This window comes from Portunus trituberculatus, chromosome 18 (assembly GCF_017591435.1).
Source record: "Portunus trituberculatus isolate SZX2019 chromosome 18, ASM1759143v1, whole genome shotgun sequence".
Classification (NCBI taxonomy): domain Eukaryota; kingdom Metazoa; phylum Arthropoda; class Malacostraca; order Decapoda; family Portunidae; genus Portunus; species Portunus trituberculatus.
In genome coordinates, this window is record NC_059272.1 from 2,199,792 (window position 1) to 2,224,549 (window position 24,758).

The 24,758-nt window shown below is 44.2% G+C and overlaps 2 protein-coding genes across 2 annotated transcripts in view; one reads left to right on the plus strand and one right to left on the minus strand.

Moving 5' to 3' along the window:
* Positions 1 to 13,677, plus strand: part of LOC123505774 (developmentally-regulated GTP-binding protein 2-like) — a 14,198-nt gene extending 521 nt beyond the window's left edge. The window contains exons 2-8 of the mRNA XM_045257452.1: positions 956 to 1,116; positions 2,683 to 2,853; positions 3,370 to 3,513; positions 5,521 to 5,628; positions 6,079 to 6,236; positions 6,527 to 6,728; positions 12,092 to 13,677. Of these exons, the coding sequence (XP_045113387.1) occupies positions 956 to 1,116; positions 2,683 to 2,853; positions 3,370 to 3,513; positions 5,521 to 5,628; positions 6,079 to 6,236; positions 6,527 to 6,728; positions 12,092 to 12,181 (1,034 nt within the window). The 3' untranslated portion in view covers positions 12,182 to 13,677. The remainder of the gene's footprint in view (positions 1 to 955; positions 1,117 to 2,682; positions 2,854 to 3,369; positions 3,514 to 5,520; positions 5,629 to 6,078; positions 6,237 to 6,526; positions 6,729 to 12,091) is intronic.
* A 409-nt stretch (positions 13,678 to 14,086) lies between these two features.
* Positions 14,087 to 23,792, minus strand: LOC123505775 (leptin receptor gene-related protein-like). The gene is made up of 5 exons (XM_045257453.1): positions 23,704 to 23,792; positions 20,692 to 20,767; positions 19,240 to 19,431; positions 19,096 to 19,099; positions 14,087 to 17,639 (listed from the first exon to the last, which is right to left on the minus strand). Exons 1-5 carry the CDS (start codon positions 23,717 to 23,719, stop codon positions 17,526 to 17,528), a joined length of 402 nt encoding a protein of 133 aa, XP_045113388.1. The 5' UTR covers positions 23,720 to 23,792; the 3' UTR covers positions 14,087 to 17,525.
* Between the last annotated feature and the right edge of the window lie 966 nt (positions 23,793 to 24,758).

A 24,758-nucleotide genomic window follows, 5' to 3' on the forward strand; every position in this document is an offset into this window, starting at 1 on the left:
TGTCTTGTACCCAGACTAATTGATTATCCCTTTGAGTACTGGGACGCATTTTTATCATTGATTTTTGGTATAACTAGATGATTTCATTTACATTAGGAAGGGTTCATGGAGGTCAGAAGATTAATGGCCAGTCTGTATCATTTTAATCGCCACATAAGTTTCTGAAGCCGTATAAAATCGCCAAATGGTCAGCAGAATGAATATGAGAAAGTGTCATGGTACCGAAGGGGTTTAAAGTGTTAGACTGTTGTCACTAGTAAGGATGGCGTGGTGTGTGGAGTGTTGAGAGGTGCGGCAGTGGTGTCAGTGTAAGAGGAATGACTGATGGGTGTATGTCACTGAGGTTTGCCACCATTTGTATAGCTAGAGACTTATTTGAGGCAGTGTGGGTTGTGTGTGTAGTGTGTTATGAGTTGTAGAATGAAGTACATAAAGAACTAGGAATGTGTGTTGTGTGTTTGTGTCTATGTGTGTGGGTGTGTGTGTGTCATCACCAGGAGCTGTGTGGCTGTGGCAGTTTGCTAGATGTTATACACTTACTAAATCACAGCTTTCCTCTCCACTGGTCTTGCCTCTTGTCTCAGCTCATCTCAGTTCCTTTTGACATATTTACAATTTTTAGTGGTTTCTGATACTCTTTATGATAATTTTTCTTCTTGTATTGATATTTTAATGTATTGTATTAGTTGGTTTGAATGTTTTGCATGTGGCAGCAACACTGTAATAAATCAGTCAGTTAATCAATTATCTTTGTCTGGAGCATATTAAAAAATCAGTAATCATCATCATAATAATCAACTAATTTTAAATGCTCTATCTTGATTTAATCCAAATTGTACCATTACCTTAACCTACTTTAAACCTAACCTAATCTCATATTAACATATTCACACCCCTACCACGCCACCTTGCTGCCGCTGCTGCGCTGCTGCTGCTGCCCACCTGCCGGCCACAGCCACGGAATACCACCTGGGTGTGCTGAAGGCCAAGCTCGCCAAGTACCGGTCACAACTGCTGGAGCCGCAGGGCAAGAAGGGAGAGAAGGGGGAAGGCTTCGATGTGATGAAAAGTGGTGATGCGCGGGTGGCTCTCATTGGCTTCCCCTCCGTCGGCAAGGTGTGTGTGTGTGTGTGTGTGAGTGAGTGAGTTTGTGAGTTTTTTCTTGGTTCGAGTGAGTTTTGATAAGGATTTTTTTTTTTTTTTTTTTTATTGATTTTTTATTTATTTTTTTTATTTATACTATGTGGGCTTTTCACGGGAATTTATGGGCTAATGGGGATACCTTTTGTGGTATCTCCTATCTCAAAGCCCACCTGCTAGGAAACCATTGCCCCGAGTGAGGAAGCCCAACCTACACTCGGACCGTGGACAGGATTCAAACCCGTGCGCTTGGAGACCCCTCGGACCCCAAAGCACGCATGGTTCCACTGTGTGTGTGTGTGTGTGTATGTGTGTGTGTGTGTGTGTGTGTGTGTGTGTGTGTGTGTGTGTGTGTGTGTGTGTGTGTGTAAGAAGGGTAAACTGGCCAAGAGCAACAGAAACAGTAAACAAAAGGGCCCACTTAGTTTGTTCCCATCCAGTTCCGAGAATCTTAGCCCAAAAGAAACAGATAAATGTCTTGAAACCTCCCTCCTCTTACATGTGTGTGTGTGTGTGTGTGTGTGTGTGTGTGTGTGTGTGTGTGTGTGTGTTGTGTTGGCCTGGTGTGCTGCAGCTGGTGGGAATGTTTGGTCAATGTATCACAGAGCAAGCTTGTACAGAGAATGGCCAGTCTCCAACCTGCTTGGAGACTGGCATCCAAGTGGGCCTTTTTGTTTGATCATTTTTGTTGCCCTTGGCCAGATTTCCCTTCTTGTATAAAAAATAAAATAAAATAAAAATGCAGATTAAGGCATATAATGAACATTTATCCACATATCCTGTAAAGAAGTAAAAAAAAGAAGAAGAAAAGGCTTAATTTGTTGTATTTGTGTTCTTCCATTCTGTGGAGAAACATTAGGAAGAAGAAAATCATCATATCCAATTATCCACAACACTTGTAAAGAAAAAGAAAACAAGACAAATAAAGCAAACACACTGAAGAACACTCCTTTCCACTCCCCTCCAACACATCAAAACAACACAAAACCAACACAAGAAAACAAAACAGTCCCCTGCTAAGTCTTGTAAAGAAGAAAAAAGATAAGTAAAGAAAAAAAAAAAAAATAGACAAGTAAAGGAAACACACTGAAGAACACTCCTTTCACTCTCTCCAACACAAGAAAACAAAACAGTCCTCGGCTAAACCCTAAAAAGAAAAAAAAGAAAAAGAAAAACAGGACAAGTAAAGGAAACACACTGAAGAGCACTCCTTTCCACTCCCCTCCAACACATCAAAACAAAACAGAAGAAGAGAAACCAACACAAGAAATCAGACAACCTCCAGTTCGCCCTTATAAAGGAAAGAACAACAAAGTAAACACACTCTTGAACACTCACCATCCCTACCACTCCTCTCTAACACATCAAAACAACACAACACAAGAATATCAAACAACCTCCAGCTAACCCCAAGAGAGAGAGAGAGAGAGAGAAAAAAACATACACTCATCTCTAACATAAAATAGAACCAGATAATTAAACAGCTTCTAATTTCTACCCTTCCCTGCCCTCCCCTCTCCTCCTCCTCCTCCTCCCCCACAGAGTACCCTGCTGAGCACCCTGACCAATACCCAGAGCGTAGCCGCCTCGTATGAATTCACCACGCTGACCTGCATCCCAGGTGTCATTGAATATAAGGGCGCCAACATACAGCTGCTGGATCTGCCGGGGATCATCGAGGGTGCTTCCCAGGGCAAGGGTCGAGGCAGGCAGGTGAGGGGCCAGCGCCGACCTTCTTACTTACTTGTATTGATTAAGGCAAACAGAATGAGATTTTTTAATAACACTACTTTGTGACGAGATGTTTGGAGTGTGACGAGGAGATGTGTGCCAATCTCTCAGGATGAGTAGTCAGGGTAGAACTGGAAATAGATTGTAGTAGACAGAATGATGAAGCTTTATTACTAATTCTACTCTTGTGACGAGGTGTGACAAAGGAGATGTAAACCAAACTCTCAGTATCGGTAGTCAGAGTAGAACTAAAAATTAAATGAAGTAGACAAAATGATGAAGCTTTATTACTGGCTCTAGATTTGTGACAAGGTGATGTTGTGATGTGACAAGGGGGATGTGTGCCAAACTCTCAGGGCCAATAGTCAGATGAATTCTTGCAGATTCTCTTTTTTCTTCCATGTCTATCTAAGTTTAATTGTTTCATCTGCCGTGGTGAGGACCTGTAATCGACTGCACAGGTAACTGACTGATATGTGTAATTGGTGCATCTCCCAGGTGATTGCCGTGGCGAGGACGTCGGACCTGGTGATCATGATGGTGGACGTGACAAAGGGCGAGGTGCAGAAGGATCTCTTGACGGCTGAGCTGGAGGCGGTCGGTATCAGACTCAACAAGAAGAAGCCCGGCATCTACTTCAAGGTACAGACAGCTGAGTAGCAGTGACGAGGGAAGAAGAAAATGTTAAAAAGAAGGAAAAAAAAGAAATTATAACCAATCATCCATAACACATAAAGTAAAGAAAACAAGGCAACGCTAAGACAGATAAAGAAAATAGTTGTGATTGATGGATGAAATAACATAATTGGTAAACTCTCTTACGTCTCATCTCTTGCTAAAAACAGCTTCTATGAAGTTAGGCATTCTGCGGCGTCTCCACCAGTTTTTCTCACCCATCCAACTATTAACTCTGTACAAGGGCCTTATCTGTCCGTGTATGGAGTACTCTTCTCATGTTTCAGGGGGTTCCACTCACACAATTAGATAGGGTGGAATCAAGAACTTTTCGCCTATCATCTCCCCTCCTCTGACTGACTGTCTTCAGCCTCTTTCTCACCGTCGAAGTGTTGCATCTCTTTCTATCTTTTATCGCTATTTTCATGCTAACTGCTCTATTGATCTTGCTAATTGCATGCCTCCCCTCCTGCTGTGGGCTCGCTGCACAAGGCTTTCTTCTTCCTCTCACCCCTTCTCTGTCCAACTCTCTAATACAAGAGTTAACCAGTATTGTCAATCATTCATACCTTCACTAGAACTTGCTACCTGCTTCTGTATTTTCATTTTCCTTCTTACTTGACTTCTTTTAAGAGGGAGGTTTCAAGACATTTGTCCCTGTCTTCTGGCTAATTCCTTTCAAATCTCTTAGGGAACTTACTGTTTAAGTGGGCTTTTTTTTTTTTTTTTTTTTTTTTTTTTTTTTTTTTTTTTTTTTTTTGTTACCCTTGGCAAGTTTCCCACTTGTATAAAAAAAGTAAAACTCTGGAACTCCCTACCTGCTGTATTTCCAACTTCTTATGATTTAACTTCATTTAAGAGAGAAGTTTCAAGACATTCATCCCTTTTTTTATTTTGGCTAACTCTCTCAAAACTGCAAGGGGACTGGGAAGCAAGTGGGTCTTTTTTTTTTTTTTTTTTTTTTTCTCTCTCTCTCTCTCTCTCTGTTGCCCTTGGCCAGCTTTCCCGTCTTGCATAAAAAATATACATTCCCAGGATATGACTGGGTAGCGGTGACAAAGGAGGGGCAGTGATGGGTGTCTTGTGGTGCATTGGTAGGTGGTGGAGTGGATTCTAGTGGTTGATGGATGAAATAACACACAGATTCACATGTGTTAGCTAATTGACATCAGTAGCCTTCATCACACTGTGGGATTTGGAGTGTTAAGACATAGAGTGAATCAAACGACACTTGCATCTCAAATTTTTATACTTTTTATGCGAGATGAGATGAGATTATGTGTTCCTATTTTGTATTGTCTATTTAACATGTATTTTTTATTTATTTATTTATTTTATTTATTTATTTTTTTTTATAGTTCAGTAAGGCTGGTTTTGGTTTTCATCATCTTTTTATGCTGTTTTAATTTAGATTTCTTATATTTTCTTAAGCCCTTCAGTACCAAGATGCATTTCCATATTCATTCTGGTTACTATTTAGTGATCTTATACAGCTTCAGAAACCTATGTGGGGGGGTTTCAAATAGTGAAGACTGGCCATTAATCTTCTGACCTCCATTGATGCCTCCTAATGTCAATAAATTGGTCTAATCGTACACAAATCTTAAGGTAAAAATGTGTCCCAGTACTGAAGGGCTTAGTGAAGACTGTGGTCATTGATCTTCTGACCTCCATTATTGCTTCCTAATATCAATAAAATGGCCTAATTGTACACAAATCTCATAGTAAAAATGTGTCCCCATACTGAAGGGATTAAAATAGTGAAGACTGTGGTCATTGACGCTTCCTAATATCAATAAAATGGCCTAATCGTACACAAATCTTAAGGTAAAAATGTGTCCCAGTACTGAAGGGAGCTTATCTGAGAGGGCTACAAAAAGGCAAGGAAAAAATGGCTTACAGAATATGACAGTTTCCAAAGAGTGTTTCTGCTACTTGTATCTGACGAGTTGTTATTTCTGTGGTGATCCGCAGCAAAAGAAGGCGGGAGGCATCAAGTTCAACGCCACCTGTGCCCTCACCAAGATTGACGAGAAGATGGTGCAGATGATCCTTCACGAGTACAAGATCTTCAATGCTGAGGTGACGCACTCTTACCCTTCACTCACCTTCACTCACTTTCAGTCACTTTCTTTCATTCTCACTTTCCTTCTCTCTCTTTCCTTCACTCACTCTCCTCTCACTTTCCATCATTCACTCCTTCACTCTTTCTTCTTCACTCATTTTCCTTCACTCACTTTCCTTCCTTCACTCTCCTTCACTCAATTTCCTTCCCTCATTCTTTCCTTCCTTAGCTCCTCACTCTCTCATCTTCACTCCCCTTCCCTTTCTCTCTCTCTCTCTCTCTCTCTCTCTCTCTCTCTCTCTCTCTCTCTCTCTCTCTCTCTCTCTCTAATAAATAAGTAACAAAATAAATAACAAAAACAATAAATAATCTTGCCTATCAATACACATAACAATAAAGAAACAACAACAATAATAATAACAATAATAATAATAATAATAATAATAATAATCTTGCGACACACTCAGGTGATATTCCGAGAGGACTCCACGCCTGATGAACTGATTGACGTGATCTCCGGCAACCGTGTGTACATCCCCTGCCTCTACGTGTACAACAAGATTGACCAGGTGTCCATCGAGGAGGTTGACCGCGTGGCTCACCTGGGCAGCAGTGTGGTGGTCAGGTAGGCTGCCTTGCTGTCTGGAGTTGGGGTTTGGAGAGGAGAGGAGAGGAGAGGAGAGAGAGAGAGAGAGAGAGAGAGAGAGAGAGAGAGAGAGAGAGAGAGAGAGAGAGAGAGAGAGAGAGAGTATGTATGTGTGTGTGTGTGTGTGTGTGTGTGTGTGGGCATGCGTGGTGCTTGTTTGAGCCTCCATGTGCCATTCCCAGCCTTAGATAAAACACAACTTACAACATTTAGAGCCAGGACCATCACCATCCCACCACTTCTCTCTCTCTCTCTCTCTCCCTACACAGCTGCAACATGAAGCTTAACCTGGACTACCTCTTGGACCGCACGTGGCAGGAGTTGTCTCTGCTGCGCATTTACACCAAGAAGCCGGGATGTGCGCCAGACTTCGGTGACCCCATCATCCTGCGTGGTGGAGCCTCTGTGGAGCATGTCTGCCACTCCATCCACCGGTCCATCGTAGCTGTGTTCAAATATGCCCTTGTTTGGGTGAGTGCCGGTGCTGGTGGTGATTGTGGTGGTGGTGGTTATGAGGGTATTGGTTTACTGGGTTCGTTGTTGTGGTGATGGTGATGGTGATGGTGGTAACAGTAGTGATATAGAGTGGTTTAGTTGTGGTGGTGGTGGTGATAACAGCACTGGTAGATTGGTTTAATTGTGGTGGTGGTACAGTACTAGTAGAGTGGCTTGATAATGGTAGTGATGACTCTAGTGGTACAATGACTTAGTTGTGGTGGTGATTTTGGTGAGAGTATTGGTTTACTGCCTTAATGGTGGTGATGACAGTAGTGGTAGAATGGTTTAGTGGTGGTGGTGGTGGTGGTGACAGTAGTGGTAGAATGGTTTAGTGGTGGTGGTGGTGGTGACAGTAGTGGTAGAATGGTTTAGTGGTGGTGGTGGTGGTGGTGGTGACAGTAGTGGTAGAATGGTTTAGTGGTGGTGGTGGTGACAGTAGTGGTAGAATGGTTTAGTGGTGGTGGTGGTGGTGGTGATGACAGTAGTGGTAGAATGGTGGTGGTGGTGGTGGTGGTGGTGACAGTAGTGGTAGAATGGTTTAGTGGTGGTGGTGGTGGTGACAGTAGTGGTAGAATGGTTTAGTGGTGGTGGTGGTGGTGACAGTAGTGGTAGAATGGTTTAGTGGTGGTGGTGGTGGTGACAGTAGTGGTAGAATGGTTTAGTGGTGGTGGTGGTGACAGTAGTGGTAGAATGGTTTAGTGGTGGTGGTGGTGACAGTAGTGGTAGAATGGTTTAGTGGTGGTGGTGGTGACAGTAGTGGTAGAATGGTTTAGTGGTGGTGGTGGTGACAGTAGTGGTAGAATGGTTTAGTGGTGGTGGTGGTGACAGTAGTGGTAGAATGGTTTAGTGGTGGTGGTGGTGGTGACAGTAGTGGTAGAATGGTTTAGTGGTGGTGGTGGTGGTGACAGTAGTGGTAGAATGGTTTAGTGGTGGTGGTGGTGGTGACAGTAGTGGTAGAATGGTTTAGTGGTGGTGGTGGTGGTGACAGTAGTGGTAGAATGGTTTAGTGGTGGTGGTGGTGACAGTAGTGGTAGAATGGTTTAGTGGTGGTGGTGGTGGTGACAGTAGTGGTAGAATGGTTTAGTGGTGGTGGTGACAGTAGTGGTAGAATGGTTTAGTGGTGGTGGTGGTGGTGACAGTAGTGGTAGAATGGTTTAGTGGTGGTGGTGGTGGTGACAGTAGTGGTAGAATGGTTTAGTGGTGGTGGTGGTGGTGGTGGTGACAGTAGTGGTAGAATGGTTTAGTGGTGGTGGTGGTGGTGACAGTAGTGGTAGAATGGTTTAGTGGTGGTGGTAGTGGTAGAATGGTTTAGTGGTGGTGTGGTGTGACAGTGGTAGAATGGTTTAGTGGTGGTGGTGGTGGTGGTAGTGGTACAGTAGTGGTAGAATGGTTTAGTGGTGGTGGTGGTGGTGACAGTAGTGGTAGAATGGTTTAGTGGTGGTGGTGGTGACAGTAGTGGTAGAATGGTTTAGTGGTGGTGGTGGTGGTGACAGTAGTGGTAGAATGGTTTAGTGGTGGTGGTGGTGGTGACAGTAGTGGTAGAATGGTTTAGTGGTGGTGGTGGTGACAGTAGTGGTAGAATGGTTTAGTGGTGGTGGTGGTGGTGACAGTAGTGGTAGAATGGTTTAGTGGTGGTGGTGGTGACAGTAGTGGTAGAATGGTTTAGTGGTGGTGGTGGTGGTGACAGTAGTGGTAGAATGGTTTAGTGGTGGTGGTGGTGGTGACAGTAGTGGTAGAATGGTTTAGTGGTGGTGGTGGTGGTGACAGTAGTGGTAGAATGGTTTAGTGGTGGTGGTGGTGGTGACAGTAGTGGTAGAATGGTTTAGTGGTGGTGGTGGTGGTGTGGTGACAGTAGTGGTAGAATGGTTTAGTGGTGGTGGTGGTGGTGACAGTAGTGGTAGAATGGTTTAGTGGTGGTGGTGGTGGTGACAGTAGTGGTAGAATGGTTTAGTGGTGGTGGTGGTGGTGACAGTAGTGGTAGAATGGTTTAGTGGTGGTGGTGGTGGTGACAGTAGTGGTAGAATGGTTTAGTGGTGGTGGTGGTGGTGACAGTAGTGGTAGAATGGTTTAGTGGTGGTGGTGGTGGTGACAGTAGTGGTAGAATGGTTTAGTGGTGGTGGTGGTGGTGACAGTAGTGGTAGAATGGTTTAGTGGTGGTGGTGGTGGTGACAGTAGTGGTAGAATGGTTTAGTGGTGGTGGTGGTGGTGACAGTAGTGGTAGAATGGTTTAGTGGTGGTGGTGGTGGTGGTAGTGGTAGAATGGTTTAGTGGTGGTGGTGGTGGTGGTGGTGACAGTAGTGGTAGAATGGTTTAGTGGTGGTGGTGGTGGTGACAGTAGTGGTAGAATGGTTTAGTGGTGGTGGTGGTGGTGGTGGTGGTACAGTAGTGGTAGAATGGTTTAGTGGTGGTGGTGGTGGTGACAGTAGTGGTAGAATGGTTTAGTGGTGGTGGTGGTGGTGACAGTAGTGGTAGAATGGTTTAGTGGTGGTGGTGGTGGTGACAGTAGTGGTAGAATGGTTTAGTGGTGGTGGTGGTGACAGTAGTGGTAGAATGGTTTAGTGGTGGTGGTGGTGGTGACAGTAGTGGTAGAATGGTTTAGTGGTGGTGGTGGTGACAGTAGTGGTAGAATGGTTTAGTGGTGGTGGTGGTGACAGTAGTGGTAGAATGGTTTAGTGGTGGTGGTGGTGACAGTAGTGGTAGAATGGTTTAGTGGTGGTGGTGGTGACAGTAGTGGTAGAATGGTTTAGTGGTGGTGGTGGTGACAGTAGTGGTAGAATGGTTTAGTGGTGGTGGTGGTGACAGTAGTGGTAGAATGGTTTAGTGGTGGTGGTGGTGGTGACAGTAGTGGTAGAATGGTTTAGTGGTGGTGGTGGTGACAGTAGTGGTAGAATGGTTTAGTGGTGGTGGTGGTGACAGTAGTGGTAGAATGGTTTAGTGGTGGTGGTGGTGACAGTAGTGGTAGAATGGTTTAGTGGTGGTGGTGGTGACAGTAGTGGTAGAATGGTTTAGTGGTGGTGGTGGTGGTGACAGTAGTGGTAGAATGGTTTAGTGGTGGTGGTGGTGACAGTAGTGGTAGAATGGTTTAGTGGTGGTGGTGGTGGTGACAGTAGTGGTAGAATGGTTTAGTGGTGGTGGTGGTGGTGACAGTAGTGGTAGAATGGTTTAGTGGTGGTGGTGGTGACAGTAGTGGTAGAATGGTTTAGTGGTGGTGGTGGTGACAGTAGTGGTAGAATGGTTTAGTGGTGGTGGTGGTGGTGGTGACAGACAGTGGTAGAATGGTTTAGTGGTGGTGGTGGTGGTGACAGTAGTGGTAGAATGGTTTAGTGGTGGTGGTGGTGACAGTAGTGGTAGAATGGTTTAGTGGTGGTGGTGGTGGTGACAGTAGTGGTAGAATGGTTTAGTGGTGGTGGTGGTGACAGTAGTGGTAGAATGGTTTAGTGGTGGTGGTGGTGACAGTAGTGGTAGAATGGTTTAGTGGTGGTGGTGGTGGTGGTGACAGTAGTGGTAGAATGGTTTAGTGGTGGTGGTGGTGGTGACAGTAGTGGTAGAATGGTTTAGTGGTGGTGGTGGTGGTGACAGTAGTGGTAGAATGGTTTAGTGGTGGTGGTGGTGGTGACAGTAGTGGTAGAATGGTTTAGTGGTGGTGGTGGTGACAGTAGTGGTAGAATGGTTTAGTGGTGGTGGTGGTGACAGTAGTGGTAGAATGGTTTAGTGGTGGTGGTGGTGACAGTAGTGGTAGAATGGTTTAGTGGTGGTGGTGGTGGTGACAGTAGTGGTAGAATGGTTTAGTGGTGGTGGTGGTGACAGTAGTGGTAGAATGGTTTAGTGGTGGTGGTGGTGACAGTAGTGGTAGAATGGTTTAGTGGTGGTGGTGGTGGTGGTGGTGACAGTAGTGGTAGAATGGTTTAGTGGTGGTGGTGGTGACAGTAGTGGTAGAATGGTTTAGTGGTGGTGGTGGTGGTGGTGACAGTAGTGGTAGAATGGTTTAGTGGTGGTGGTGGTGATGACAGTAGTGGTAGAATGGTTTAGTGGTGGTGGTGGTGACAGTAGTGGTAGAATGGTTTAGTGGTGGTGGTGGTGGTGGTGACAGTAGTGGTAGAATGGTTTAGTGGTGGTGGTGGTGACAGTAGTGGTAGAATGGTTTAGTGGTGGTGGTGGTGATGACAGTAGTGGTAGAATGGTTTAGTGGTGGTGGTGACAGTAGTGGTAGAATGGTTTAGTGGTGGTGGTGGTGGTGGTGACAGTAGTGGTAGAATGGTTTAGTGGTGGTGGTGGTGACAGTAGTGGTAGAATGGTTTAGTGGTGGTGGTGGTGATGACAGTAGTGGTAGAATGGTTTAGTGGTGGTGGTGGTGGTGACAGTAGTGGTAGAATGGTTTAGTGGTGGTGGTGGTGGTGGTGACAGTAGTGGTAGAATGGTTTAGTGGTGGTGGTGGTGGTGGTGACAGTAGTGGTAGAATGGTTTAGTGGTGGTGGTGGTGACAGTAGTGGTAGAATGGTTTAGTGGTGGTGGTGGTGACAGTAGTGGTAGAATGGTTTAGTGGTGGTGGTGGTGACAGTAGTGGTAGAATGGTTTAGTGGTGGTGGTGGTGGTGACAGTAGTGGTAGAATGGTTTAGTAGTGGTGGTGGTGGTGATGACAGTAGTGGTAGAATGGTTTAGTGGTGGTGGTGGTGGTGACAGTAGTGGTAGAATGGTTTAGTGGTGGTGGTGGTGGTGACAGTAGTGGTAGAATGGTTTAGTGGTGGTGGTGGTGGTGACAGTAGTGGTAGAATGGTTTAGTGGTGGTGGTGGTGACAGTAGTGGTAGAATGGTTTAGTGGTGGTGGTGGTGGTGACAGTAGTGGTAGAATGGTTTAGTGGTGGTGGTGGTGGTGACAGTAGTGGTAGTATGGTTTAGTGGTGGTGGTGGTGGTGACAGTAGTGGTAGAATGGTTTAGTGGTGATGGTGATGACAGTAGTGGTAGAATGGTTTAGTGGTGGTGGTGGTGGTGACAGTAGTGGTAGAATGGTTTAGTGATGGTGATGGCAATTTTTTGTGAGAGTAATTTTAAGTCCTGCATTATCTTGATTTGTCATCACCAATAGTTATTAGAATACTCTTTGTTGTTGTATCTTGACTTTCCTCCATCATTGTGTTGTTTCTTAGTCTAGTTTTGTCTTCATTTCTCTCACTACAGTACTAAATTTGTCCTCATTTTTCTCTCCATAGTCGATTTACCTTTTGTCTTCATTATTCTCTTTTATAGTCTAGCTCTATCTTAATTTTCCTCACTATACTCTAAGCTTTATTTATCTTCATTTTCTCTATCTCACCATTGTCTTATCTGTGTTTTCAGGGCAAGAGTACGAAGTTCAGCCCGCAGCGAGTTGGCATCCACCACATCATGAGTGACGAGGATGTCATTCAGATCGTCACCAAGAAATAATCCCCTGTATAGCCTTAGCTTAGTCTGCCCAAATACATGTAAGATGAAAGTGATGCCTCTGCTCCAAGGATATGACATGTTACCACCACCACCACCACCACAGAAAGGTTTATACACACACAGTACACTTGCTGCATTTTTATTCCACCCACTGTGCCAGCCAGTGTCCCAGGAGAGCTGAGTGAGTGTGGGAGCTGTAACTTGGAGGCTCAGCATTGACAGGTGACTTTAAGAACACTGTAATGAGGGTGTGTTTAGTAGCAGCACTCTACCTCACTCTTCCTTCTGATCCTGGGTTACCACTGCCACACACAGCTCTCACACTCACTCACAGGACTGCTAGCTACTCACACACACACACACACACACACACACACACACACACACACACACACACACACACACACGACAAGGAGCACCACTCTTCACAGCACAGGCGAGTGTCATGTGTAGGTGTCCCAAATGGCAAGTATTGCTCAAGTGTCTCAGCTCCTCAGTGTAGTGAGGGGCACAGTGGGACGGGTGTGGATGGATGGACGCCGGCAGGTTTACAAGAAGGGAATCTGTAAGGCCTTGTGTAACGTCACCCTTCTCTTCCATCTACTCCTTCCTCCTAGCTTGTGTGTTTCAGGTGTCCAGTGCATTCATTACTGTTGATTAGATTCTCCCTGAGGTTGGCTGTCATTGAAGGGAATTCGTCAGTGCAGTGTTGATTTGCTTTCCTACAGGCAGCTTGGGTTTCTGGGACAGTGTTGACTGGCAGCAATTCGAGCCTAGTGGTGTGTTATCAGAATAGTGAGGTCTTGTCTCGAGGTTCTTGGGAGTGTGGTGGCCTCAGCAATTCGAGCCCAGTGGTGTGTTATCTAAATGGTGTGATCTTGTCTCGAGATTCTTGGGAGTGTGGTGGCCTCATAATGTTCCCTACTCATATACCAGGCTGGCAGTCCCATACAGGGTGGCCCAAACAAAGCACCATACACACACACTTGCCCTGTTGGGTAGAGGGGATAATCTGGACCATTACATTACGCCCTAAATGCTATCCACACTGAAGGTCTTTCCTCACCCAGGCACCTCTGCTCTGACTTGACTCTTGCTGCTGATATCACCATGGTCTGAGTCTTGGCTGGATTTGCTACAGTCACACTCATCCCAGACTGTTACAGAATGATCCTCTTCTGAGCTGGTTGACTCTTGCCCTGGAGAATGCTGTCACACTCACTAGGGTATTGATTAATTATTGGTTGTCTCTGTTTCTCCTTCCATTTGCTGTTCTGTTATCCATTTTCTTTTCCTTGTTTCATGTTGGCTTAGTGGTGAAGTGAGAATCCATGCTTAAGTTAATGATAATGGCTGTTCATTCATCAGTGTCATGACCATTTTTTTAGGGACAGTTTTGTAAGATAAATCAAACACCACTTCCACCCGCAGCTGAGGCCGGAGAGTGACTGGCTTCATTCATATCATAATGTATCAATTACACTCTGGTACCAACACTCCTCTTGTGATTAACCCAGCCAGGACATGCCCACCACCTGCTACTTGTCACCCACTCCTGCTCCCTCAGTGAACTCGGGGAAGGTTTCAGTTGGCAGTGGCAGCAGAATTAGACAAGGAAGTGAGTGTATCCTGTCATTGCTACAAAGGGTTACTACTTTTCCCACTCTGTGATGCAAGACTATTGTGTTGCCTTGTTTCCTTGTCATGAATTAGAGAAAGTACAATACCCAAACCATGCCGTGCTCACCAGTCCTTACGACCTTCTGTGGAAAAATTGTGTTATTTAGTTGTGATGCAGAGGGAAGTGTGTGTGTGTGTGTGTGTGTGTGTGTGTGTGTGTGTGTGTGTGTGTGAGTGGGTGGGTGGGTGGGTGAAAAAAGATTTGAAAAGTTTTAAAATACCATGTACTATAAAAGAGATCAATAAATTTATTAAAATATTAAAGCCAAATACAGTACACTAATATAATTACTATATGAACTCATATTTGGAATGCCAAGCATATATACAGGACTGTAGACTTGGTTACCATACAAAACCTACTGCGAGGGACGGCCGCCACTGGCCGGCCTCCGCCTCAACCCCTACACCCCTACGTGAACACTAAGACAGTACGGCTGGGTTAATCTGTGAGGACGAGTCACTACGCTGCTACTTGCCGCCCAGCCATGTGACACCACACTTGTGACGGCACACACGCTGGTGACGGCTGTTGTTGACAAGGATTACAACTACAAAAGTGTTCAAACATTGAATTCTCTGTTGAGGTACATCAAAAGTGTGACACCAATCTTCTAACAATGTGTATGTAGTGAAAAGACTCCTTTGTATCTGTAATTCAGTTATCACAACAAAGCATAATTATAAAGAACAAATACATCGCCACATATAGAAAGTTAAAATATAACTAAAAGAATACATAACTAAAATCAAGAAAAATAACTATCCACTGTGATAAATATAGAAAACCAAAACTCAAACAGCAAAAAAACTTATCAATGTTTGCCTAACATTATTCTGTGTTATGAAATAATCCAATGAATGATAATTTGCCTCAAGTACAGAACACAAGTGGGTGCTGCACACACACACACACACACACACACACACACACACACACACACACACACACACACACACACACACAGGCAAGGAAATCACTCCCAGACACACATCACACATACACTTTGTTGACCTTTGTTCATTTCCTCAAGACAGACGTGTGAACTGAGAGTAAAAGGTGACACAACAAAGGCTTACCCTACTGTAATTGATCAGCTCAAAGGGCTCACCTATTACTTGTTTACAAACATGCTGTATTTGTTAGATGTGAAACAAAAGAACTATTGAAATACAAGCAGCAGCTTCTTCACTTCCCAGCCAGTTCTCTCCACCACCTGCCAGCCTCACCACTCACACACACACTAGGGAATGAGAGAAGTCTGGCTTGGTTATACTTCACACCCTGCCTCAACATGAGTCATTGCACAAAATAACTTTTCTTTTCATGGAGAGGAACACACAGAGACAGACAAGAGAAGAGAACATTTCTAACACTGTGAGTGTGATGAAGTTTGTTGTGTGATTGTCTATACTCATCTGGCTGCATTATACACCTCACTACTATGCTGTGTCCTGTTCGCCACACACACACACATCCACCAGTCAACACGTCACACTCACAGCACCCTTGCCAAGAACCACAGGACAACATGTCTGCCACTCCACTACACACTTTCCTTCTGCTGTTCACTGTGGTCACTTCGTCACATTCCTATTGAGTCCCGGCACAACCTACGTCCTCACCACTCATAACACTTCTAACAACTAATCAAGTATTAAAAATTAAAATGTATATATGGAAGTCCTGGGCTGTAACGTCCTGTATATTTCTAAGCTAATATTAATTGGGAAAATACCGTGCAATTGTACCTACTTAAAAGAAAACGGGGTACAGGTTTTTTTTTCTTTTTGAAAATGCGTAGTAACTGAGGTGCTTCAAGGAAGGGTCACGTTTGTCAAGGCAGAAAATGAAAAGATCAAGGTTTAAAACAATGTCTTAACATTATACGAAGGTTCAGTGTGGGCACTTCTGTGATGCACAACAAAGTGTGGTTCATCCCTTGCCTGGTGATGATATGGCTGCACTACAGTGTAGCTGGTGGCCTGGAGGACGCACAACAGAATATGTCCTCATAACCTATTTGTGACGATTAATAATTGAACTCAACGTGCTATAAAAGATTTTCTTGGTATAGTTTATCAAACTGTGTTGTTCAGCACACAAAGGTACAGCAAAAATGTTTCACCTGCAGCTGGAAACATTGATGTGATGTAGCTTGAATTGAACTGTGCACAATATTGTTAGGGAAAAATAGCCAGATAAAATTTTATTTAAAAACTTTGTAACAACTGAAATGTGTTCTTGACATCATGTCACACACAGCACTCCCTGCTGCCTGTGCATGCCTGTTCACTGCATGGCAAAGAGCCACTGTGTCAAATATTGCACACATGTGAGTTGTGGAAAGGCAATGACAAGCTGGTTTGCCACTACCTCGGGTCACCTCACTGAGAAACTCTCAAACTGTGGCACGACGGAGGTCACAACCTTTACTTCAGGAACTGACCACTGCACCACAGACTCGCGCTGGTTCCCTCATACAACCTTTCAAAATAAGCCACAGGAATCTTTAGCACAGAAGCCATTAGGAAAACACACACTTGGTCACCAATCAATGACAGCAGCCAAGTAAACAAAACAGAGCCCTATGTTGGTGTAAAGTTTAGGAATGCACTTCTTCCTGACGGCATCTCAGTCACAACCACACAGAGACTGAGCAATGAATCAATCAGTGAGGGAAATAAAAGCAGGTGAATATAGATCAGACCAGAGATGTGAATAGTACAGCACTGCACCCCAGGAGCTCACCACAACACTGGGTCATAAGTACTACTGTAATAGATCACAAACTTCACATGTATGTAGGATTATTCAACAGTCATGGCTTAGTCTATCAAACACACAGCTTTGTTCGTGTACATGTTAATATAAAGAAGGAAGGGGCTGCATAAATGACATCCTGTAAAGATCTGGCATGTTGCTAAAGTTAATAAACAGAACTGAGGGCTGAGGAATCACTGCACTATGACATTTAGGAACAAGGAATTGAGATGAGCTGAAGACATTGGTTATCTGTGTAGTAGCCTGACCTGACGGAGGGTAATCTGGTGTGGAGGTGTGGCCACAGATACGACCTGAGTGGTGCCCCTTACTAGCACCTCGGCCACACACCACATATGTCCTCCGTCTCTACCTGCTGAACACAAAGAGTACTGCAAAGCCAAACTAATCAAACAAAAATGCAACAGAACATCATCAGAACATAACAACTGTATTCTGAAACGGTTTGCTCTCTCACCACGACTATTTTTCTAAGGCCACGAAGATGAGCCAAGTTCTCTAAGAGTGTTTTTTTCAATATTATAGAAATAATATATCACTAAAACCACAAAAAACACCCTTAAAACCCATGCAACTTCAACTACAGCCTTTTGAAAGTCATAGTGAGGGTGCAGCACAGAAATGTTTCAGAATACAGCTCTGAATGCAACATCTGGAATAAAATAAAGGTTTGAAACACACTTGAAAGCCTCCGAGGATGGAGAGAGATATGCTGCCAAACACCTGCTGGTATGAAGTAAGACTCAGCACGCACAAAGCACACAGATATACTTCCTCTGGGGCGCCCGGGACAGCTGGTGGGGGGGCGGAAGGGTGGAGGAGAGAGATGGGTAAGGAACGGCAGGGTGGTGGAGCAAGTGTGCCACCCAGCAGTGCCCTCTACCACATGCTGTACTCCACGTCGTCACTGTCAGCAATCATGAAGAAGCCCCATATGGTGAGGAAAGTGACCACGTTGCCCGCCAGCACCAGGCCACATGCACCCCAGCTGATCTGTATGGAGGAGACGAGACAGTAGCGGTGGTGGTGGTTTGATATCATTGTGGGTGTGAGTGTGCCGAGAAAAAGAGAGAGAGAGAGAGAGAGAGAGAGAGAGAGAGAGAGAGAGAGAGAGAGAGAGAGAGAGAGAGAGAGAGAGAGAGAGAGAGAGAGAGTGCCAGTGGGTGTGAATGTTAGGGCAGGTAAGTAGATATATATTCTGCTTCACCTGTCTTCCTCCCTCCTTTCATTTTGGATAAAAAAAAAAATAAATAAATAAAAAATAAATAAATAAAAAGTAAATGAACAATAAACCCAACATAAACAGAAGTAATAAATGGCAAGAATAAACCAATAAAAACCAGCTAACAACAGTCAAGAGAGCCAGGCAATTCATTCTCCTATGTCTTGACACTCCTCTGCTCTTGTGAAGCAGTAAAAGTTGTAGGAGGGAAAACTGAAGCAAAAAGAGAGTTCCAGAAGACAAAAAAGTGAGGATACTTTTATTATATATATATATATATATATATATATATATATATATATATATATATATATATATATATATATATATATATATATGTAACAATGTGGAACAGGTGGGTTGGTGGGTGGTGGAAAGAAACTCAGGAGTAGCAGGAGTATTTTATTTCTCCAACGTTTCGCCCATAGGGCTTCTTCAGAGAGAATGACAGGCCTGTAGGCAAGCAGTATATATACAATACAGTGGATCACGTCGCGGTGCTGGAAAGTGGAGTGCGCTGATTGGTCTCTTCAGGTGGCCTCCCAGTAGCTGAGATGGTGAGCTGCGCTGCTGCGGGACAGGATTTGTCTGCCTGTCCGGCAGCGGCGCAGCTCACCATCTCAGCTACTGGGAGGCCACCTGGAAGAGACCAATCAGCGCACTCCACTTTCCAGCGCACCGCGACGTGATTCACTTGTATTGTATATATACTGCTTTGCCTACAGGCCTGTCATTCTTCTGAAGAAGCCCTATGGGCAAACATTGGAGAAATAAAATACTCCTGTTACTCCTGAGTTTCTTTCCACCACCCACCATATATATATATATATATATATATATATATATATATATATATATATATATATATATATATATATATATATATATATATATATATATATATATATATATATATATATATATATATATATATAAGAGGAGAAAACAAAACAAAAAATAAGGTCCACTTTGTTACTAGTCCCTTGCAGGCCTGAGAGTGTTAGGGGAAAGGGGGGATAACTCTTGCATTAGAAAGATAGAGGGAATAAGAGGAGAGAGAGAGAGAGAGAGAGAGAGAGAGAGAGAGAGAGAGAGAGAGAGAGAGAGAGAGAGAGAGAGAGAGAGAGAGAGAGAGAGAGGAACGGGGGGGGATGGGGGCTGACGACAATTAGTTAGAAGCAAGGAGTTGATAAGGAAATGTTAGCTAGTTCAGACAATAAAAGACACAACACTGTAGGGATGAGTGAAACATTCAAGACAATTTGCTCGGAAGTGAGTAGATCAGAATTAAAAGACTTCCACTCATTACGAGGCAAATGTTTCCACCAAGGCAGTGAGTGGCAGCCATCCCAAGACCCAAACACTCACCACGGGGGCAGACGAGGGGAGCGAGCCAGCACAATGGGTAGACCAAAGGCGGACACAACAATAGCTGCCGTCACAAAATACGCCAGTTCCTTGCACGGGTTGCTGCCGCCGGTGTCCTCCGAGATCCGGCGGGCGATGATGCTTGGTATGGGCGCCAACACATAGAACACCACCACAAAGAACGGCCACCAGTTGCTGCAAGTGTGACCGAAAGTGTCAGTGTGTGGTCAAGCTAAATGGCATAACTTTATTTCTTTCTGTTTATTCTATTTCTTGTATGTAAGAGGGGAAATCTGGCTAAGGGCAACAAAAACGACTAAAACAAAAGGCCCACTTAGATGCCAGTCCCTGAGCAGGCCCGAAAGTTAGCCAAAAGAATGACATGTCCTGAAACCTCGAACAAAGTAATGCCATGATCAGTACTTTTTCCCCTTACACTACATTATCCTTACATTAACTTGCATTGAGTTATCACATAGAAAAATTGATGAAGAATTTTGTGCTGGATGGAAAGTCAATTGTTACAGCATAGTGGATCATTTCATTTAACCTCTTCAATACTGGGACGCATTTTTACCTTGAGATTTGTGTACGATTAGACCCTTTTATTTAAATTAGGAAGGGTCTATGGTGGTCAGAAAATTAATGGCCACAGTCTTCACTATTTCAATTCCCACATAAGTTTCTGAAGCTGTTTAAAATCTCCAAGTAGCGAGCAGAATGAATATAGAAATACATCATGGTACTGAAGGGGTTAAACAATTCAAAGTGTTCCTATGTCCAAAGAAAACCTTATATCATCATACAAAATCTAAACACTTCCTAATCTGAACCTTCTGACTACGTACGGCATTACATCCACTAATTTAATTCATCTTAATGTTATGTCTGCTTTCCATGCAATAATAAGGCTACATAATGCACCAAATTTTTTTTTTTTTTTTTTCCCAGTTTCATTTTGCAGTCAGTGGCATCCTCCATATTATACACTTAAAAACACCCACCACACTTGAACCTTGGAGAAAAAAGTCGGGGAGTTAAGAATGATCAGGAGCACACTGTTATCTTGCTGCTCCCCCCCACACCACACCCACCCATTCACCCACCCACCACCCCACAACTACTACACCACCACAACGTTATCTGGCTGCACACCCCCACCCATCCACCAACCTTCCTCCTTGCTGAACATTTCCCATCACCCACCACCCAGCCACTACCACACCACCACACTTATCTAGCTGTACACTTCCCCATACTACCCACCACCACCCACCACATTGTCTCCTGTCATTACCACACCATCCAGCCTCCAGCCACTATCACACCACCCACCGCCCAGCCTTCAGCCACTACCATACTTATCTAGCACCATCCAGCACCCTGTCTCCTGCCTCTTGTCACTACCATACCAAATATCACCCACCACCAGACACGAGCAGAATGGACACTTACTTGTACTGCGGCAAGGCACACGCCAAGAACAGGAAGGTGAGGCCGATGGTGGTGGCGAAGGCGAGGGTCACTAGTGCTGTGGAGAGACATGGAACACACATTGAGCGACACACACTAGGCAAACTGTCATCATTAACTCTCACCACTACAACATAGCAGGAATTGAGCTAAAGATTGTTTCTCACTTCAGTTATTAATCTCCATAAAAAAGAAGAAAAAAGGCTGTGAATGAAGGTCTTAATTCTCTGATTCCACGTAAGGTTTAGATAAATGTGAGAAGAGAACAAATAATCTACTTGAAGACACTGTGAAGGTTGTGATGAAGATAGTACAATGTTTAGCCTTTGTTAGCACCTCCACTCATGTCACTCCACAGAGGCCAGCAGCGACTCACTCCACGCTGCAACACACCACACACACTCCACACTGCACAGAGCACACCACCACAAACCAAACTTCCACAACACACATTCTAGGTCAAAGTTAAAACTAAAACAAAGGGCAAATTACAGTAAGTCAAATTTTCACACTACAAGGCCTATCTGTATCAAATTTAAAAGCAAAGTACAATAAAAAGCAATTTATACAATACAAGGTCTATGCCAGAGTTAAATATAAAACAAAGGGTAAGTTACAATAAAAAACAAACTTTGTAGTGTTTCAGTACACTGGTGGTTCTCAAACACACGTGAGATGCTTCTTTCCTATGTACAGTCTTTACTATGTGATATAGTTTTTTTCTTTTATTGTTCAATTATTACATTTAATATTTCCAAACAAAATCCTTCACAAAATACATCATTGATCAGCAAACTCTGCCAAGCGCGGTGAGCCTGACCAATTCATGCCTCAGTGACTCAGAGGCTCACAAGGATCAAGCAACAATGTGTGAAGATGTACAACAATGAGACCGCAACATGAGCAGTGCAAGGAGACAATAACTAAAAGAGCAGCTGTGTGTCAAACAGCAAGACTAGTGCTGCCACCAGCACAGATTCACCCACGGCAAGACTCCCACATGACACACACATCCTGTCTCACCAGCTGTGACACCCTGGTTTGCTGGTTCATGAGAAGCAGCAGAAGAAACTCCATGTCACAGTCTCCACCTGTCCATCTCCCACCACCAACACCACCAGGCAGGTCACACAGCACTCATGGGGACAGCTATCACTCTTTACACTCGTCATAATTTCTTGGCAGCTGCTATGTTAGTTTCTTTATTCTTTTCTCTTTTCTACTGTTTAAATTACATTCAAAAGCATACACACTTCAGGAACCCCAACAAACATTAATGGCACACAAGTTAAACCAAACACAAGAAGAATGAGCACTTCCCTGACTTGATACAATGGCCACTACTTTCATAATGCCACACTGCCAACAAGGTGTCAATACTCTATTTTGGCTGGAATAAAAAAAAAAGATTTAGCCATTTTGTAACTCAAATAGCCTCTCTATGTCCACACAACTCTGCACTGCGAGGCACAGGCAAGACTTTCATGAGGGAGTAGTAAGAATTTGCAAGGTGGGGAGGAGCAATCTTTTGTCTTGGATGGTGTTCCTCCTAAGTATAAAAGAAGAAGAAGAAGAAGAAGAAGAAGGACAGGAAAAAGTATGTGTGCCAGCTATCACCAAAAGCAGAACTTTTTTCTTTGCTGGTGTTCCTCCCAAGTATAAAAAAGAAGAAGAAAAAAAAAAAAGGAAAGGAAAGGAAAGGAAAGAAAGCATGGGCAGCAGCTGCCACCATGAGCACTCGCAACCAGCGGCAGATCTAGGATTCTATGCAATCCAGGGCTTAGCCCCGACGGTGCAGACACTGGATTTTTTTTTTTTTTTTTTTGCTGTCTCGCACACTAAAACTACAACTTTTTAACTTCAACTTACCACCAATTCAAAGTGGACAGAAGACATGGAGAAGACTTCAGAATACAGTGTAATGTGCAGTGCACATTACACTCAGACTACTCTTTTCCTCAGATCCCAGATCAGATCCGGGGCTCTTGGAAAAACATTCAGGGCTTGGGCCCAAGTAGCTGCCCCCTTGATCCACCCATGCTCCCAACATTATTGTAACCTCAGACTACACTATAACAAAGGACATAATAAACACTATTGAATATTACAGTGAATTTATACTTGAAGAACTGTCACCATTATCATCTTTTTACTTCCATTTAGTCATCCACCGCAATGCTCTCCACACACCACACTGCCGCCTCTCACCAGCGACAGGCCAATAGCTGTGCAATGCTTCACACACCAAGTCACCTGGGCGTTGTGTTCTAGCTCTTCACATGGCAGCTGGGCATTAGTGAACCAGCGCTGCTGGATCAAGACCGGTGATAAAGCAAAGTAATGATAATAGAACGGAAAAAGATAAAAGAAAGAGAAAAAGGTGACAAAATAAAAAAGAAAGCAAATAAATGACATAATAAACTAAAATACGGAAAAAAACAAAAGAATATAAGGAAAGACCGAGGCAGGGAAATTAGACAAGCCTCCAACAAAGTACTAACAAAACACCATACATCAATAAAACAAGTGACTCAACAAAACACAACACTGCAAACAAACCCAACACAAACTCCTCCTCCTTGTAGCCAGCCAAGCAGCGCCCACTACACTACTGCTGAGGGTCCGGCACACCACACAGGGGAAGGGGGCAGGGGCACTGAGGAATCACACTGAGGTCACCGTGCCCCCTGCCAGTACCCTTGGGGCCATACCTCGCATCTGCATGGCGGCGGCTGTGGTAGGGCGGCGCGTGTCCGGGGAGGGGAGGGCAGCAAGACACAGGAAGTCAAGAGGAAGATAGAATTTGACAGAAGGAAGCAATGAGTCACTCCCGCCTGAATTGCAGTGTTTCCTCCTCACGCGTGTCTTGGCGGGTCCTGCGAGGTGAGGTCACGTGCACAGAGGTCTTGCGTGGTACGTGCTGAGTGCTGAGTATGTGAAGGGTGAGAGAGAGTGTGTGGCAGAGAGGAGAGACTCAGTAGTCACGGGACTGACCTTTAAGACCCGCCATGTTTGTTATGGTTTGCTCTCTCACTGCCCAGCCCGAGACCGCTCAGCTGATGTCAGGGTGCTTTGTGATAAAACTCTTCCTTTGTTGCAACCTGTGCTGCTCAACACTAATGACATGTCCCTTATAAAATGTTGTGTTTGTTCATGGTCATTTGAGTTAAACAGACTATGGTGGGACTTGAACTTTCTCGTCTATCTATATCTTTGCTGTAACTTTTTTCACCACTAATTTTAATGTGTTAATCACTGTATTGGCAAATTAAAGCTACATGAAGCAAAGGAGTGGTAGACAAAGGCACTAATGGCTTGTCTACTCCGCATTTCTCACATACACGCACCCCGCAAATCTAAAGATATAAAAGTTTCTCGCAAACGTCGTGTGTTGAAATGTTGGTGGTGGGTGGTAGTGGTCCTTTCTCTGGTAGTGGTGGTCCTTTTCAATTCTTCGTCTAGTGGTAGCGGTGGTGGTCCTTCTTCATTCTTCCTCTGGTGGTGGTGGTCCTAAATGTACGTTCTTCCTCTCATGGCGGTGGTGGTGGTGGTCTTTCTTCCTCTGGTGGTGGTGGTGGTGTTAGTCCTTATATAGTTATATGGTGGTGGTGGTGGTGGTCTTTTTTCTTCTTTTTCTTCTGCTGGTGGTGATCCTCTGGCCCAAATCCCTGGTGGTGGTAGTTGTAGTCCTTAATAATTCTTCCTCTGCCGTTGGTCCTGCTCACTGACGGGGATGGTGGGCCGCGTATGCAAAGTTGGTCTATTGCCGCATCTTTTGCTTATGTTCGTATATTTCAAAGAAGAAATATAATTTCTAAAATCCGTGGATGGATTTGGACGCTAAACCCCAAACAGTACCTCGAAAGTTTACAAGGGACAGACTGTGAGGAGAATGGCAGGCCATGAACTAGGTAAGTCATTAGGAGGTAAGCTGTTTTTTTTATGTAACACTACAGGTAGGAAGAGAAGGCAGCAGCAGGCAATGGTAGACATGTCTCCGTGTTTCTACTTTCCCTGCGTTTATGATGATCATATATAAAGGCTTGTCC